This window comes from Cervus canadensis, chromosome 10 (assembly GCF_019320065.1).
Source record: "Cervus canadensis isolate Bull #8, Minnesota chromosome 10, ASM1932006v1, whole genome shotgun sequence".
Taxonomy (NCBI): domain Eukaryota; kingdom Metazoa; phylum Chordata; class Mammalia; order Artiodactyla; family Cervidae; genus Cervus; species Cervus canadensis.
In genome coordinates, this window is record NC_057395.1 from 64,759,135 (window position 1) to 64,777,128 (window position 17,994).

Genomic DNA, 17,994 nt, shown 5'->3' on the forward strand with positions numbered 1-17,994 from the left:
CCCAGTTTCCGGCCCTGGGAGGGGTCCCCCTTCCTGCAACAAGTTGGACTATAAAGAAAGCTGAGCCCCCCCCCCCCCAAAAAAAAAAAAGAAAGCTGAGCCCCAAAGAATCGATGCTTTTGAACTGTGGTGTTGGAGAAGACTCTTGAGAGTCCCTTGGACAGCAAGGAGACCCAACCAGTCTATCCTAAAGCAAATCAGTCCTGAATGTTCATTGGAAGGACTGATGCTGAAGCTGAAACTCCAATACTTTGGCCACCTGATGCAAAGAGCTGACTCATTTGAAAAGACCCTGATGCTGGGAAAGTTTGAAAGCTGGAGAAGGGGGAACGACAGAGGATGAGATGATTGGATGGCATCACCGACTCAATGGACATGAGTTTGAGTAAACTCTGGGAGTTGGTGATGGACAGGGAGGCCTGGCACAGTCCATGGGGTCGCAAAGAGTAGGACACGACTGAGCAACTAAACGGAACTGAACTGAACTTCCTGAAGGTATTGGATTACCACCAAAAGCAGGCAGAGTTATAGGGAACTAAACATTCCAGTTCTTTATTGTTGTGGGCAACATTCCAATTCTTTTATGGCTTTTAGCCTGAGGGAGGCCCTAGGGCAGCAGAACTGGAAAGAAACTATCCTTTTTACTAGGTGGAAGAACCAGAATACCTCATCAAAATTTTAAATTTTCTTTCTCAAAAGCCACCTTTATTAAAGAAATGAACTAAGACTTTCCTGGCAGTACAGTGGTTAAAACTCCCTTCCTGTGCAAGGTATGTGGGCTCAATTCCTAATCAGAGAGCTAAGATCCCACAGGCTTTGTGGCCAAAAAACAAATTTAAAAAAACCCCCAAATCCATGAAATGGAAACAATATTATAACAAATTCAATAAAGACTTTAAAAGTGGTCCACATTAAAAACAAAAATCTTAAAGAAATCAATTGGTAATTGGTAAGTCAGAGACGGGAGAAAAAATATCCATAATACATGTATCTGACTATATATATATTTATTCAAATTGATAACTAAAAGGTAAATATTCAAATTTTTTTAAATGGGTAAATGGAAAATCTCTTTACAAAAGAAGATTTATCAGTGACAAAGTACAGGAAATGCAAGTTAACACACCACAGAGAGTGCCAAAAGAAAGAGAAAATCCCACAAGAGACTATTTCACACTCAATAGAAAGAATAACCTAAAAATCTAAAAGTTGGTAAGGCCATGGCAGAAGAGGCACTCTCATATTGCTGGCAGTAAAATGGGGAAGGTCTCGTAATTTCTCATAAAGTTAAATATGCATCTACTTGATGACCCAGCAATTCTACTACTAGGTAAGGAGAAATGAACCTAAGACAAATGAAAATATTTTCCACAAAAATCGTGTATAGTAACATGTACAACATCCTTATTTGTAACAGCCCCAAACTGAAAACAACCCAAATTCTACAAAAGGAGAAAAGATAAACAAATAGTGACTTATTCATACAATGGGTTATTACCTCAGCAATGAATAGGGACAAACAATATACTGCATGAATACAAACAGGACAAAACAGTACCTATTATAGTATTCTACTTATATCAAGTCTAGAAACAGGCAAAACAAATCTGTTTATAAAAATTAGAAGGTGATGATGATGGGGAGAGTAGGAACTGACTAGGAAGGGTCACACAGGAATTTTCCAGGAAGATGAAAATATTGCACATCTCAACTTGAGTAGTGGCTACATGGATGAATACACTTATCAAAACTCACTGAACTGTACAATGAAGATCTGGACAACATACTTAAGATGAATTATACCTTTCTAAAAATGAGAGAATAAATAGTGGTTGACATGTAAGAAGTGTTCAGTATGTATTGATATCTTCTTCTGTTCCAAATATAGTGCAGCCAACAATGGAAGATGACCTAACTTTACTTCTCAAAAACTGATTCCAGAAAAATGGGTTGAAATGAAGTGAAGTTGCTCAGTTGTGTCCGACTCTTTGCGACCCTACGGACTGTAGCCTACCGGGCTCCTCCGTCCATGGGATTTTCCAGGCGAGAGTACTGGAGTGGGTTGCCATTTCCTTCTCCAGAAGAAAAATGGGTTAGCTACCTGCAAATCTGTAATTATACAAAGAACTTAGTTGGTATTCCTTACTTTATGGTCACACAAAATGAATCAAAGCCAGAGTCAGCCTTTTGATTTTTTATTTTATATAGTATGACAGAGTAGAAAGAGCATTAAACTAGCTGCTAGGAAACCTGGTTTTCTAATGCTGGCTCTATCATTTCACAGGCTTTGTGGTTTTTAGTGCATCAGTACACTTCTGAGTTTCGAGTTCCTTTACACTTACAAAAATGGAGATAATGATTTCCTCCTTAGAGACTGCTGTGAGGATCAAATGAAAGCAACACCCTGAAAAACTGTAACATAAGTATACTATAACACAGTAGTCACTGCTTAGTCTTTATTTTACTAAATATTGAATATATGGATACATACCGTCCATTTCATCCCTGGTCGAGCAAGTGGAATAAATCTTCCATCAAACATATGAGAAAATGGCCCATGACCTTAAAAACAAAAGCTGCATTAGAACAGGAAAACTGTAAATTGGTGGAAAAGAAATTTTTTTAGTTAAATGTGAATATCAATGGAAATTAATAATTTATAAATAATCACAAAAAGGAACAAATTGTTCCTTCCTATTTTCTAAAACAAGAGAACAGGAAGCAGAACAATACAAGAATGTTAATTCTCCACTGAGGGGGTCTCTGAGTCACCGGAGTTTACATAAACTTAATGAAAGGACAGTTTCTGTGTAACTAAAGGAATGCTAACGACAAAAACTTTTGGCTTCTTTAGATTACATATTGGTAGTGTTAGAAAAGCAGTTTTAACACAATCTACAAGGGTCAGGAAATCATTAGAACTTTATTACTCTGAACCTTTAAAAACATCCCTTTTTATGTAAATTTTATAATGTATGTAATTTATTTTAGAATAAATATACACATGTCAGGGCTTATCTTTGTTTTTATTGATGATATGGGCAATCAAAAGTGGAGATCACTACTTCATCTTATTCATAAGTGACCTTAACATTCCACGACATCAACATGAAGCTTTCCTGAGGCACAAATCTGGAATCATCAGAATTTCTGAAGGAGTTAAACTTGGCCCTCTGCATTCACAGATTCAGTCAACCTTGGACAGAAAATATTTGGGGGAAAAAAAAAATTTCAGGCAGTTCCAAAAAGCAAAACTTGAATTTGCCAAGCTTGCTGGCAGTTATTTATATATTATTGGTATTATCTGTAATCTAGAATTGATTTAATTCTAGATTAATTGATTTAATTCTCTATACACAGGAGAGGATGTGTATGGGTTATATACAAATTTTATATAAGGGACTTGAGCACTGGGCTTTTGGGTTTGTTTTTTTTTCCTGTATCTGGAGGGGATCCTGGAACAAATCCCCCCTACACTTCCTTGTTAGATGGGAGAGGGAGCTCACTTGGACCAGCCCCAGGCCTTTTTTGCATGTTTCAGTACATAAATAAAGGCTTGTTATTGCAGAGTTTAGACTCCTGGGGATTGGTAAAAGATTCCCAAAAGCTCCCTCTCAAAATACCAAGAATCTTAAATTAACGATCAAAGGCTGATACTGGTCCTACTGAAATCTCCAAGGGAACGTGCTGAAAAGACTGCCCTATGCCTTCAATTATCTGACTACTGAAACAAAAAACCTCCCTTTCTCTGCACTGAGGGCACATGCAAACTCTTAGGATCCTTCAATGTGTGTGTGTGTGCTCAGTGTCTGACTCTTTGTGACCCCATGGACTGTAGCCAGGCTCCCCTGTCCATGGAATTTTTCAGGCAAGAAAATTGGAGTGGGTTGCCATTTCCGACACCAGGGGATCTTCCTGACCCAGGGATCGAACCCATGTCTCTTGCATCTCCTGCATTAGCAGGCAGATTCTTTATCACTGCGCTGCCAGGGAAATCCATAGATTACTCCAGTAAGTAGGAATAAATTATAAGGATAGAAGAAAAAACTCCTGTGATAAAAGAGAACATTCTTTTTTCTCTTTGTCTCTGGAGAAAGATGATATTCTTTTACTTGGATTTATTTATTTATTTTACTTGGATTTAAGTGGCCCAAGACTGAGGTTGTGAGTATAGGTCACAAGGGGTTCTCTAAATCTGTTGTTAATCTGCTAGAGCAGATTATGTATTCTAGATGTGCGAAGAAGAGATTTCACAAAGTAACTGAAGGGAAACAGCAATTCTATTCAGCAAAGATAAAGGAAAAATCAAATCCACAACATTCCAACACACAGCAGGAAGAAAAAAATCGCTATTAGAACGTCCTTTCATATAACCTGCAATGAAGGGTACAACGTGGGAAATTCATTGAAATTCATTGAATTCTTTGAAATTCATTGAAAGACTCTTAAAAAAAAGAAAGAAAGCAATGCTTTGGGCTTAAGAACCATTCTAGGAAGAAGCAATGGCAAATTTACATTAATGTTAACTGAAGAATTATAACACAACTTTCATATTGCTCTTAGTTGTATTTCAAAGAGAGGTGACACGTGAATTTACACTAGAACTCTGGCTCTTTGAACTGCTTACCAAGATCATGACAAAGACCAGCGATCTGAACACAGAGGATATCTCGTTCACTTATCTGCAACTCTGGTTGTTTTTCACTCAGTTCACGAACTAGACATCCTGCTAGATACCCCACACTGCGGAGCAGGAAGGAACAAAACACAAACAAAAAAGAAAAGGTTATTTTTCTGTTTGAAAGATGAGTGACTGTTAAGATGTGTATTTGTCCATGATAAATCTCTAAGGAGGCTGTGAATCAGACTATGGGTTATGGACCCTTCTTAGCAGTTTGAGTGTAAAAAGCCCTCTTTTTCTCTTTTTGTTTCAGAGAATCTACCTGACTGAGCTTGTAGGCTGTATTACATTTCTGTAATAGCTGGTATTACATTTCTGGTCCTTATAGGCTGTTATATATTTCTGATTTGTAGAGATGTGCAAGACAGAGAGAGTTGATTTTAATTCCCCAAAGAACTAGTCTGCTGCCTGAATAATATTAAAAGACTGATTTCCCCAACTATGTTTTCTTTACTTTGATTATTATTAGCTTATGAATATTAGCCCTTACTTTTACATTATATTGTGTAAGTTCAGGTAATCCTATTGTGTTGTTTTGGAATTTTTTGTATATTTAATATTTTCTGAGGGGTGGATTTCTATATTCTGTCTTATAATACCAGGGAGGAGAAGCATTCCCCAGGGAGACATAATGTCTACACACAATATAGTTAGGAAAAAGAGATGTAAACATATTAAACCCACTTAAATACACCTATTTTTATAAACTGTCATCTCAATCCTATCAACTCTTACACCATTAACTTTAGCATTTATTAGTACACCATCAACAAGCTATGGTCTTACAAGGGGTTCTAGAAACTTTCCTTTTTATCCTCTGGTCATTTTATCTATTTTTATATAAAAGGCTCTGGGGTCTCCAGGGAGGGGGTTAATTAAGGGACTCAGGTCTTTTTTAAAAAATACCTTTAGCTTAATTAATTGGCTTAACTGTTGTCCCAAACAATTATTGATCAGGTATCTCAGTGTAATTTTCTTCCAGCCTTCTAAATATATAAATAAATATTTTAAACATATATTTAAGTATATTTACATATATATATACTAAACTGAGGTTAAAAAGAATGGACTTGTTTGGGGCCCTTTAATATTGGGCACCAACAGAAGGTTCCCATGGCCCATCCAACCTTACACATTGTTGTATCAAAACCTTTCTTTTAATCCTATTAACATCCATTTTAAATATCTAATTTCTTAATAAAATTAAAGATTTTTATCCTGTTGGGACAAATTCCTTTAAAATTTTCACCTTCTTGGGAAGAAGTCTCTTCACTTTCCTCTCAGCTTTTTTCTCTATTAATCAATCTAATTAACATTAATTAACCTAATGTTTTTATTAGCATCTGTCAGGGAACCCTAAGTAGACACTACAAAAATAAGGCTTCCCAAATTTGTTTATTTTTGTCTGTTCTAAACTGACGGCATAGCTATTTTATATACTATCCATCTTCTAATTTTTTTCATAGGTAACAATAAAACAGCTCTTTATAAAGAAAGCTCTCTAAAAAAATTTACCAATTTACCAAGTTTCTCCACCTTTAAGGATCCATTGTCTGGTCATTGACAAGTAGTATCTTAACAGTGACTCAAGCCAATAAAATGCAAGAGGCGTCCCCACAAGAGAGTGCAAAGCATGCAGCCTTCATAAGATTTAGAAATTTATGTCCCAAAACAGCCTAAGAGAGTAAAGTCCTTTGGTGTATAGGAGGATGTAATGAAGGTTAAGATGAAAAAGATCCTTTATAACAAATTTTCCTGAGAGTTGCCAGTCAGACAAATAGACTTCCCAGTCTATCTGACTACTTGCCAAATGTATACCATGTGAGTCACTTTCAGGTAGCAGAAACCAAGATCACAGAACACAGTGGGGTTGGGGGGTTGCCTAAGATCAGGTAGAACTTTCATATCTTTAAGATACAGGAAGAGAAATGCAAATGCTCCCAGAAAGACTTCTGTTTCTTTAGGTTCAGAATTTTGAAAAGATGTTTTATCAAGTTGGCTTTTTCTAGCTGCACATGAAAAAAAATTAATTTTGGAATGTCAAAAGAACCCCATTTTGGCCAATTTTAGGATAAGAGTTAATTCTCAATTAAGCAAGTACTTGTAAGTACAAATTCTGTGCATACATAATAAAAATTTCCCAGTGTCTATCACTTAGGGTAACCTATCAGCAGTTTTTAACTGAGCAAAGTAAGGACATTCTGACACAAGCTCCATCATGAGTGACTTAGGGAAATTATGCTAAGTGAAATAAGCCAATTACAGAATGACAAATATGCTACGAAATCACTTATATGACTGTAGCCCGCCAGGCTCCTCTGTCCATGATATTCTCCAGGCAAAAAGTACTGCAGTGGGTTGCCATTTCATATTTCAGGGAATCTTCCCGATTCAGGGATCAAAACCAAGTTTCTTGCATCTCCTGCATTGGCAAGTGGATTCTTTACCACTGTGCCACCTGGGAAGCTGTAATGAGGCACCTAGAATGGTCAAATTCACCAGAACATAAAGTAGAATAGTGGTTACTGAGGGACTGGGGAGAAGAGAAATGGGAACTTGCTACTCAATGGTATAGAGTTTCAATTGATGAAAATGTTTTGGAGATTGGTTGCACAATAATGTGGACATACTTAACATTATTGAACTGTAAACTTAAAAATGGTTAGGAAGGTAAATTTTATATTGTTTATTTTATCCCATTTTTTTTAAAAGCAAACTTCTGGAATTGTAATGTTTACAACATAGATTGAAGATATGGTGCCCAACAAATGTTAAATACACTTTTAACATTTCCACCTGAAAGTACTTCCTTTTTTTTGAAAGTACTTCCTAAATGAATCTTTCTTGTCCGCTAAACTTTGAGCTCCACAAGAATAGAGACAGTTGCTACCTTATCAGTTTGGTATGGTCTAACAATTTTTCTAACAATACTTTGGCCACCTGATGCAAACAACTGACTCACTGGAAAAGACCCTGATGCTGGGAAAGACAGAAGGCAGGAGGAGAAGGGGACGACAGAGGATGAGATGGTTGGATGGCATCACTGACTCGATGGACATGAGTTTGAGCAGGCTCGGGGAGTTGCTGATGGACAGGGAAGCCTGGTGTGCTGCAGTCTATGGGATCGCAAAGAGTCGGGACACGACTGAGGGACGGAACTGAACAATTTTCCAATAAGTATTTATTGATGAATAAAGATTTGAGTAGATGCTTGTGTTGTGGCTAATTAAAAATGCTTCTAAACAAATAAACAAAACCAAAGTAACGCAGCAGTTTTCTCTTATCATTGGTTTCATTTTTCTCATTTCAGTTACCAGTAGTCACCCATAGTCTGAAAATATTAGATGGAAAGTTCCAGAAATACACATTTCATAAGTTTTAAAATCAGTCCATTCTGAGTAGCATGATGAAATCTACTTTTCTGCTTCATCATGAGCGGGTCATGAGTGACTCTTTTGTCCAGCGTATCCCACACATTAGCCACTTAGTAACCAGCACAATTATCAGACTGATTATCAATGTTTCACAGTGCTTATGTTCAAGTAACCCTTATTTTGCCCTAAAGTGCAAGAGTAGTAAATCTAGTGATTCAGATGTGCCAAAGAGAAGCCTAGAAGTGCTTCCTGTGAGTGAGTAGTTCAGTTCGGTTGCTCAGTTGTGTCCAACTCTTTGTGACCCCATGGACTGCAGCACTCCAGGCTTCTCTGTCCATCACCAACTCCTGGAGTTTATTCAAACTCATGTCCATTGTAAGTGAGCAAAAAGGTCAAAATTCTCAACTCAATAAATATAGAAAAAAATTGTTATGCTGAGGTTGCTAAGATCTCTCATAAGAACAGATCTGTGAAACTGTGAAGAAGGAAAAAGAAATTTGTGCTAGTTTCAATGATACACCTCAAACTGTGAAAGCCACAGCTATGATGTGTGCTAAGTGCTTAGTTAAGATGAAAAAGGAAAAAAAAAAAGATGAAAAAGGCATTAGATTTATACAATAAGATATCTGGAGAGAAAGAGAGGGAGAAACTACATTCACATAACTTTTTTAAAAAAATGTAAATTAATCACATAACTTTTATCGCATTGCATTCTTCTCACCCTAAAGTGAAAGTGAAGTCGCTCAGTCATGTCTTTGCAAACCCATGGACTGTAGCCTACCAGGCTCCTCCATCCATGGAATTTTCCAGGCAAGAGTACTGGAGTGGGTTGCCATTTGCTTCTCCAGGGGATCTTCCTGACCTGGGGATGGAACCCGGGTCTCCTGAGTTGCAGGCAGACGCTTTACCACCTGAGTCACCAGGGAGGCTTCTTACCCTAGACTGTGCTCAAATCGATTGTGTGACGCTCCTGGGAAAACATAGTAACCGCCTCCCAACTGCTTGATGTATCGCAGGCGCTGAAATTGAGGTGTGTCGATGATTCGGATGAGGAGAGGGTGAAATTCAATGTGGCCATGGATAGGATCATTAATCACCTAGAAAATTATGTTTAAATTAATGTGAGCAACAATACATCACACCATCTAAAATTTTTGTCCACTCATTCCAACCTATGGTGTGAAGTTAAAGCTATTTGCTTTCAAGAAAGAATAATACTATGGGAAATGACAAGGTATGAAAATCTTAACTTTATTTACGAATCACTACCAGACAGATCAAGTGTATTGGACTTGGGTACACTTTACTTCTTAATGGATTCTAGTAACAGAAGCATAAAGATTTCAACCTTTCTGTTACGTATATTATTTCATCAGCCTTTAGTGAGTCTAATGGCTTATATGATCTGAATGAGTGTGTTAAGTGAGTGTGTTTAACTTGAATACAGGACTAATCTACTACTTGGCTTTGTTACCCCGGCTTTCTTTTGATTTCCATTTGCATGAAACACTTTTTCATTCCTTCACTTTCAGTCTGTGTTTCTTTAGATCTGAAGTGAGTCTTTTGGCAGTCTATATGTGGGTCTTGTTCTCGTACTCATTCATCCACTTCATGTCTTTTGATTGGAGCATTTAGTCCATTTACATGTAAAATAATTATTGATAGGTATGTACTTATTGCCATTTTGTTCATTGTTTAGGGATTGTTTTTGTAGTTTTTGATCCTTTCTTCTTTTGTCCTCTTCCCTTGTGATTTGATGATCATCTTTAATGTTATGTTTGGATTCCTTTCTTTTTGTGTGTGTGTATCTATTATAGATTTTTAGTTTGTGCTTACTGGGAGGTTTATATATAGCAATATATTTATAAATGTCTGTGTGTGTATATATATATACATGTTGGTTGTTTGGTCACTCTGTCATGTCTGACTCTTTGCCACCCCATGGACTACAGCATGCTAGGCTTCCTTGTCCTTCACCATCTTCTGGAACTTGCTCAAACTCATATATACCCACCCACACACATGATTATTTTAAGTTGCTGATCTCTTCATTTCAAATGAATTTTAACAAACTTCTATTTATTCCCCTTTAGCCATTAGTACTGTTTATTAAAAATATTTATTTACTTGATTGCCTTGAGCCTTAGTTGAGGAACACAAGATCTTTACTGCATCATGTGGAATCTTCCATTGCGGTGCACAGACTCAAGTTGCGGTGCAAGGGGTCATGTAGTTATGGCACGCAGGCCTCGATGCTCCGTGGCATGTGGGATCTTTAATTCTCTGACCAGGTGTCAGGAAGCATTTAACAAGAGGCTTCCTGTGTGCTGTTTTGGATCTGTCAGGAGCCCTCTGGCCCTTAATAATTCCTGAATATTCAGGGACGCCTGAAGAGGAGGAGGCACGCCTTTCCCAAGGCTGAGGAATCCAGGCATTTCTCATTACGGTGATAAGTACCCTCTTCCTTCTTATGAACCATATGGTAAAAGGTGATTGTTTGCAACTCTCTCTTTGATAGGGATCTTCTTATGTTTTGTAAGTCTGGAATTTTAATCTTTATCTTTGCTGAGAATAACTACAATGTAAGACAGTATATATGCCCACGCCATGTTGATTAAAACACCTTTGCTCCATCAGAGCTTTGGTCCCCGTGTCTTTCTTTCTTTCTTTCTCTCTCTCTCTCTATTTCTGGCTGATTCCCTGGAGTGCGGAAGCCGGCTGCGTAACCCAGGGGATATTAGCCTCTTCTTTCTCTCTCTTACTTTCTTATCGTGGACTTCAGACCACCAGGTTCCGGTCCATTAAAGGACCAACAACCAGGGATAAAACCCAAGTTTCCTGCACTACAAGGCAGATTCTTAACCACTGGACCACCAGGGAAGTCCCCCTTGAGTACTGTTTCTGGTATTATATTTTACATCTTTTTGTTTTGCGTATCCCTTCACTACTTACTACAGATATAGATAATTCTGCTTTTTGTCTTTTAACTAGCTTTGTACGTGGTCATTTGAATACCTTCACTGTATATTTGCCTTTACCAATGGGCTTTTTCCTTTCATAAGTGCCTTTAGCATTTCTTGAAAGCTGGTTTGGTGGTAATGAACTTTTTTTAGCTTTTATCTTGATCTATCAATTCTTACTGAGAACTTGCCAGGTAGGTTCTTGGTTTTAAGTTCTTCCCTTCAGCACTTTAAATATACTCTACCACTCCCTTATGGCCTGCAGAGTTTCTGTTGAAAAGTCAGCTAATAGTCTATGGGAATTTCATTATATAAACTTGCTGCTAGCCTCTGAATGCTTTTAATATTTGCTCTTTAATTTTTGCCATTTTAATAACAATATGTCTTGATGTGTTCCTCTTTGGGTTGGGCCTATTTGGGGCTCTCCTTGTTTCCTGGACTTGGACATCTATTTCCTCTTCCAGGTTGGGAAAGTTTTCAGCTATTATGTCTTCAAATATGTTCTCTGCTCCTTTCTCTCTCTTTTCTCCTTCTGGAACCCATAGAATGTGAATGCCTGACGTTGTCTCAGAGGTCTTTTAAACTGTTCTCATTTCTGTTTTCCTTTCTTTTTCTGTTTGGCTTCCAATCTTGTCTTCCAGCTTGCTGATCTCCTACTCTGTATGACTTAGTCAACTGTTGATTCCTTCCAGTGTGTTTTTTATGTCAGTTACAGTATTCTTCATCTCTGCTTGATTCTTCCCTAGATTTTCTATTTGTTAAAAATTTCTAACATTTTGCTCTGTGAATCCATTCTTTTCCCAAGTTTTTGATCATCTTTACTATTATTACCTTGAACTCTTTATCAGGTAGATTATCTGTCTCTACTTCACTTAGTTCTTTTGTGGTTTTGTTTCTTAGTTTGGAATACAGTGCTCTGTTGTCTCATTTTGTCTAACTTGTGGATTTTATTTCTATGTATCTGAAAGGGTGGTTATGTTTCCTGACTTTGGAGAAGTGGCCTTTTATGGGAGATGTCCTGTGTGTCCCAATATCTCACATGCCTCTGGTCATCAGGGCTATATGCTTCAAGGGTGCCCTCACTGTGAGTCCTTCTACTGTGGTGGGCTGAGTATCGTGGGTAGTGTGGGAGGTGTGACCTGCTCCCCAATTCGGTTGGTGGCCAGGCCCTGCCTTGTATGGAGACTCCCAGCCACTGGTTGGCAGGGCCAGATCACAAGGTAGCTGGCTGAAGGACCCCAAAGTGTCCTGGGGCTAGTGCTGGCTCACTGGTGGGCAGAGCTAGGCTCTGAGATGAGACACTCTGAGGCCGGGGTTCCTGGGTCTGGTGTTGGCCTGCTGGTGAGTAGGGATGAATTCCATAGTAGTTGACTGAGTCGTCCAAAGTGCCTCAGAGCTTGTGTTGGCTTGCTAATGAGTAAGTCCAGGACCTGCAGGGTTCCAGGGCTGTTGTCAGCCTACTGGTGGGCAGGGCCAGGCTCAAGGGGCATTCCAGGCTAGTGCTAGCTCACTGGTGGGTGGAGCTGGTCCCAAGGTCTCTGGACACAGGGGCCCTGGCGTCCTGAAGCTGCCGCCAGCCTGCTGACGGGTGGACCTGAATCCCAGGACTGCTGGCTGAGGCACTCAAGGTGTCCCAGAGCTAGACCTAGCCTGCTGTAAGGCAGGGCCAGGAGGTAGGGGCCCAGGACTGTTGCTGGGCTGCTAATGTGTTGGCTGGGTCCTGACAGGGTAGGCTGTGGGGCTGCAGTGGTCTTGAGGCCTGTTTCTGCCCTCTGGTGGATGGGAGGATCGGGGTCCTGGAGATCCTGGGACTGGTGCCCACCCACCAGTGAGTAATGCTGGGTCCTGGAGTTAGTGCCTGCTATGTCAAATACTGTACTTCATCTTCACTTTTATATAATTTCTGGCTTCAGAGGTCAACTGAACTAAATTTAGCATGAAGAAAACTGACTCAAGAATAAGAAGTTATAATCTTGGGTTAGGCAATGGTTTCTTAGATATGATACCAAAAGCATAAGAGACAAAAGCAAAAATAAATACAGTGGACTACATCAAACTTTAAAACTTTTATGCTTCAAAGAACACTATTAAGAAAGTAAAAAGATAGGGAATTCCTTGGCAATCCAGTGGTTAGGAGTCCAAACTTTCATTGCTGGGGGCCCAGGTTCAACCCCTGGTTGGAGAACTAAGAGCCTACAAGTTCCTCAATGTGGCCTAAATAAATAAAAATAAAAAGATAATCCAGAAGATGAGAGAAAATAGTTGCACAGTGTATCAAATATCAGGGACTTATATCCTGAATATATAAAGAACTCATAATTTAAATAGATTGTGGTGATGACTGAAAAACCTTGTGAAATTTCTAAGAAACAATGACTCATACATTTAAAACGAACGAATAAAAGAATGTATATATGTGTATAACTGAGTCACTTTGCTATACAGCAGAGATTAGCACAACACTGTAAGTCAACTACATCTCAATAAAAAATAAAAATGAAAAAATAAACAGTGAATTGTAAGGTATGTGAATTATATCTCACAAAAGCTGTTTTTATTTAAAAAGAAATAAAGGTAGATGTCAAATTAGGGTAGAAATCAATTTTTTGTTCAACCATACTGCTGATGAAGCTAAGGTCAAAAAGGTATCAATTTCATTACTAGACAGTGACTCACTAACTCAAGCACTTAGTAGCTTTAAGAACTATTTTCAATGACTATAGTTTATACATGCGGTTAAACAATTTTGCTTTTCATGAAAAATAGAAAAATAAATAAAAGGGAATAAATGAAACTACTGACTGACTTGAAAATTACTTTGAAAATATTTTTTGCAGCAAAATGTGAAAAAGTGACCTCAGATTATCTGAGATGATCTCAACTAATGAAGAAAACTCATCTTACCTCTGCCCTGCCTGAAGAGACCACCCAAGCTGCAGCTACTGAGGAGGGACACAAGAGAATGGAGGACAGTAACTGTCTTCTGACTGCAGGACGAAATATTTAGATATCATCTTTGGAAGTGATCCTTCTATTTACTTCTTTATGAAAAGGAAGTATTTTAATATTAGGTAACTTTTTCAAAAAGGGCTGGGATTAAATAAATTTACTCTAAGAATCACTACCTTGTCTCTAAAAGAAAGTTATTGCAGAAGTGAAGCAAATTTTCAAACATGATTTTCAATGGAAAATAAGCAGACTAACTTGTTAAAAGTAAAATGGTCATAGGATCTAAGATAACTCAGTGCATATAATACCTCTGATGAAAAATACAAATGGTGACTTGGTAAAAGGAGAATGACAACCCTGTCCCCTCTTCCAGATCTGAAACTAAGTCTCCTTACCCTATAGATCTCAAAGGGTAAGCAATGATGTACATTTCCTATCAGTAACCAATCAAGAAATATTTTTCTTTTTTTTTTTAAGAAACATTTCTTTAATTGTGGTATTAGAACCATACTGAAGAGCTTGTGAAAAATGCACATTCCTAGGTATCTAAACTAAGTTCCCATAATCAGAATTTCTGAGATGGAAGCTAGGCAGTTGACTGCTTCTGAAAATGATTCTTGGGACACTAAGTCTGAAAAACAGGGCTTTTAAAATGTCTGGAAGGGGTTGGGGGATGAAAAATAAACAAGTAATTTCTAGGCATATATCTACTCTTTGACCCATCATTTGATAAAAATTTACCAAAACTGATTAAGTAATTTTAATTTAAAAGTTATCCTAGGGCTTCCCTGGTGGCTCAGTGGTAAAGAATCGACCTGCCAATGCAGAAGACATCGGTTCGATCCCTGGTCTGGGAAGATCCCACATACTGCAGCTAAGCCTGTGGACCACAAACACTGAGCCTGTGCTCTAGAGTCTGGGAGCTGCAAGTACTGAGCCCACACGCCACAAATACCGAACCGAGTGCTCCAGAGCCTATGCTCTGCAACAAGAGAAGCCACGACAATGTGTAATTTCATGTATATAATGTTAAAAAAAAATGTAAAATAGTACTATACACTGTTTATGGCTATACATAGATATATAGTAAAAAATCCAAAAAACGTTGAAGAAAATGATTAAACACCAAGTTCAGGATGGTGCTTACTCTTGGAGAAAAAAGGATGGAAACAGAATTCAAGAGGGGTACAAAGGAGGCCTTCTATTGTTTCTAATATTTTGTTCTAAAAATAAAAGATCTGAAGCAAATTAGGCAAAATGTTAAGATCTGACAAGCTCGGCTGTAGCCTATGTATACTTTCTATGTGCTTAAACTATTTTAGCTTTTCTTGACTTATATACTCTATGGTTATTTTAGAAAGTGCAGAAAGTTTAGGAAAGTAATACCCATTACTCTCAATCCAATTACTGAAAAGAGATTTCTTTCCATTCTTTTAAAAAGGAATTCTACATAACTGAGTTATATCACTTTATGTTAAAAAATAACAATAAACTCATTTCTCTTACCTTCATTGTATGTTGGATACAATTAAGCAGCTTCATTCTCTTCCCACAGGAACTAAAATTATAACAAGACAAGCAAATCTATCATTATTTGCTTAATAATAATCCTGGAGTATATAATCAACTTTAGATTGTTAGAAGTCAGATTAAAAGGAACAATTAATAATCCAAACATACTCCTCCCTAGAAACCCTCTCCTTCCTTTACTTCTGAGACATGTGACTTCTGCCCTTAATCCTCTTCTTTCTTGGTAAATTCAGACTTCAACACTTCCCATATCTGCATCACTGAATGCTCAATATACACTTCAAACTTACTTTAACCTAACTGAGGCTAACATCTACCCTAATGATCCTAAAATCTGCATGATTCATGTGAGTGAAATCTCAAGATAGGTAGGTCTCTTTGAAGTAGAGCATAGTGATAATGAAAAAGGTTTTTGGAATCAGGCGGAACTGGCTCACATATGCACATGGAATCTACAGGACCTTAAAAAAGTCACTTAACCTTTTTTAGTACATTGATATTCTCATCTATAGCACAGAGATAATACTATTACTATCTCCCTCACAGGGCTGCAGAGGGATTAAACAGTGTGTTCAGCACTGAGGTTACCACAGACTCAGTTGCTGCCCTCAAGAACTACGGGAGAATTTTAATTATGATTACAGGTGTTACAGAAATTACTACTGATGTCCAAATCAATATTTGTTCCATCAGCAGTGTTTTAAGTACAAGAATATAGAAGTTTATTAGTGTAACCATGTGGTGACTATGCAAACAAAGTCATCTAACTAAATGGGAAAAGATGTCACATCTAGGAAAACTACATTTGTTTGACAATTTGAGTCGCTGTCATATCAAAATAACTTTCAAAGAGAAATAAGCATTTCTTACATCAGTTAAGAAGTATCTAGGATACAATGAAAAGAAAAGATATACCCATTTGAATGCAGAGCTCCAAAGAATAGTAAGGAGAGATAAGAAAGCCTTTCTCAGCAATCAATGCAAAAAATAGAGGAAAACAATAGAATGGGAAAGACTTATTGGAGATACCAAGGGAACATTTCATGCAAAGATGTGCTCAATAAAGGAGAGAAATGGTATGGACCTGACAGAAGCAGAAGATATTAAGAAGAGGTGGCAAGAATACACAGAAGAACTGTACAAAAAAGATCTTCACACACACACAAAAAGATCTTCACGACCCAGATATTCACGATGGTGTGATCACTCAACTAGAGCCAGACATCCTGGAATGTGAAGTCAAGTGGGCCTTAGGAAGCATCACGACGAACAAAGCTAGCGGAGGTGATGGAATTCCAGCTGAATTATTTCAAATCCTAAAAGATGATGCTGTGAAAGTGCTGCACTCAATATGCCAGCAAATTTGGAAAACTCAGCAGTGGCCACAGGACTGGAAAAGGTCAGTTTTCATTCCAATCCCTAAGAAAGGCAATGCCAAAGAATGCTCAAACTACTGCACAATTGCACTCATCTCACATGCTAGCAAAGTAATGCTCAAAATTCTCCAAGCCAGGCTTCAGCAATACGTGAACTGTGAACTTCCAAATGTTCAAGCTGGTTTTAGAAAAGGCAGAGGAACCAGAGATCAAATTGCCAAGAGTTCCAGAAAAACATCTACTTCTGCTTTACTGACTATGCCAAAGCCTTTGACTGTGTGGATCACAATAAACTGTGGAAAATTCTGAAAGAGACGGGAATACCAGACCACCTCACCTGCCTCTTGAAAAACCTGTATGCAGGTCAGGATGCAATAGTTAGAACTGGACATGGAACAACAGACTGGTTCCAAATAGGAAAAGGAGTACGTCAAGGCTGTATATTGTCACCCTGCTTATTTAACTTATATGCAAAGTACTTCATGAGAAATGCTGGGCTGGAGGAAGCACAGCTGGAATCAAGATTGCTGGGAGAAATATCAATAACCTCAGATATGCAGATGACACCACCCTTAGGGCAGAAAGTGAAGAAGAACTAAAGAGCCTCTTGATGAAAGTGAAAGAGGAGAGTGAAAAAGTTGGCTTAAAGCTCAACATTCAGAAAACTAAGATCATGGCATCCAGTCCCATCATTTCATGGCAAATAGATGGGGAAACAGTGGAAAACAGTGGCTGACTTTATTTTTGGGGGCTCCAAAATCACTGCAGATGGTACTGCAGCCATGAAATTAAAAGACACTCCTTGGAAGGAAAGTTATGACCAACCTAGATAGCATATTAAAAAGCAGAGACATTACTTTGCCAACAAAGGTGCATCTAGTCAAGGCTATGGTGTTGCCAGTAGTCAGGTACGGATGTGAGAGTTGGACTATAAAGAAAGCTGAGCGCCAAAGAATTGATGCTTTTGAACTGTGGTGTTGGAGAAGACTCTTGAGAGTCCCTTGGACTGCAAGGAGATCCAACCAGTCCATCCTAAAGGAGATCGGTCCTGGGGGTTCATTGGAAAGATTAATGTTGAAGCTGAAACTCTAATACTTTGGCCACCTGATGCGAAGAGCTGACTC

At 38.2% G+C, this 17,994-nt stretch overlaps 1 protein-coding gene across 1 annotated transcript in view; it reads right to left on the reverse strand.

The window, feature by feature from the left end:
- The window catches only part of SAMHD1 (SAM and HD domain containing deoxynucleoside triphosphate triphosphohydrolase 1), a 54,431-nt gene that overhangs the window by 26,481 nt on the left and 9,956 nt on the right, over window positions 1–17,994 (reverse strand). Inside the window, exons 3-6 of the mRNA XM_043478680.1 lie at window positions 15,471–15,522; window positions 8,992–9,152; window positions 4,628–4,743; window positions 2,492–2,562 (exon numbers count right to left, since the gene is read on the reverse strand). Coding sequence (XP_043334615.1) covers window positions 2,492–2,562; window positions 4,628–4,743; window positions 8,992–9,152; window positions 15,471–15,522 — 400 coding nt within the window. The remainder of the gene's footprint in view (window positions 1–2,491; window positions 2,563–4,627; window positions 4,744–8,991; window positions 9,153–15,470; window positions 15,523–17,994) is intronic.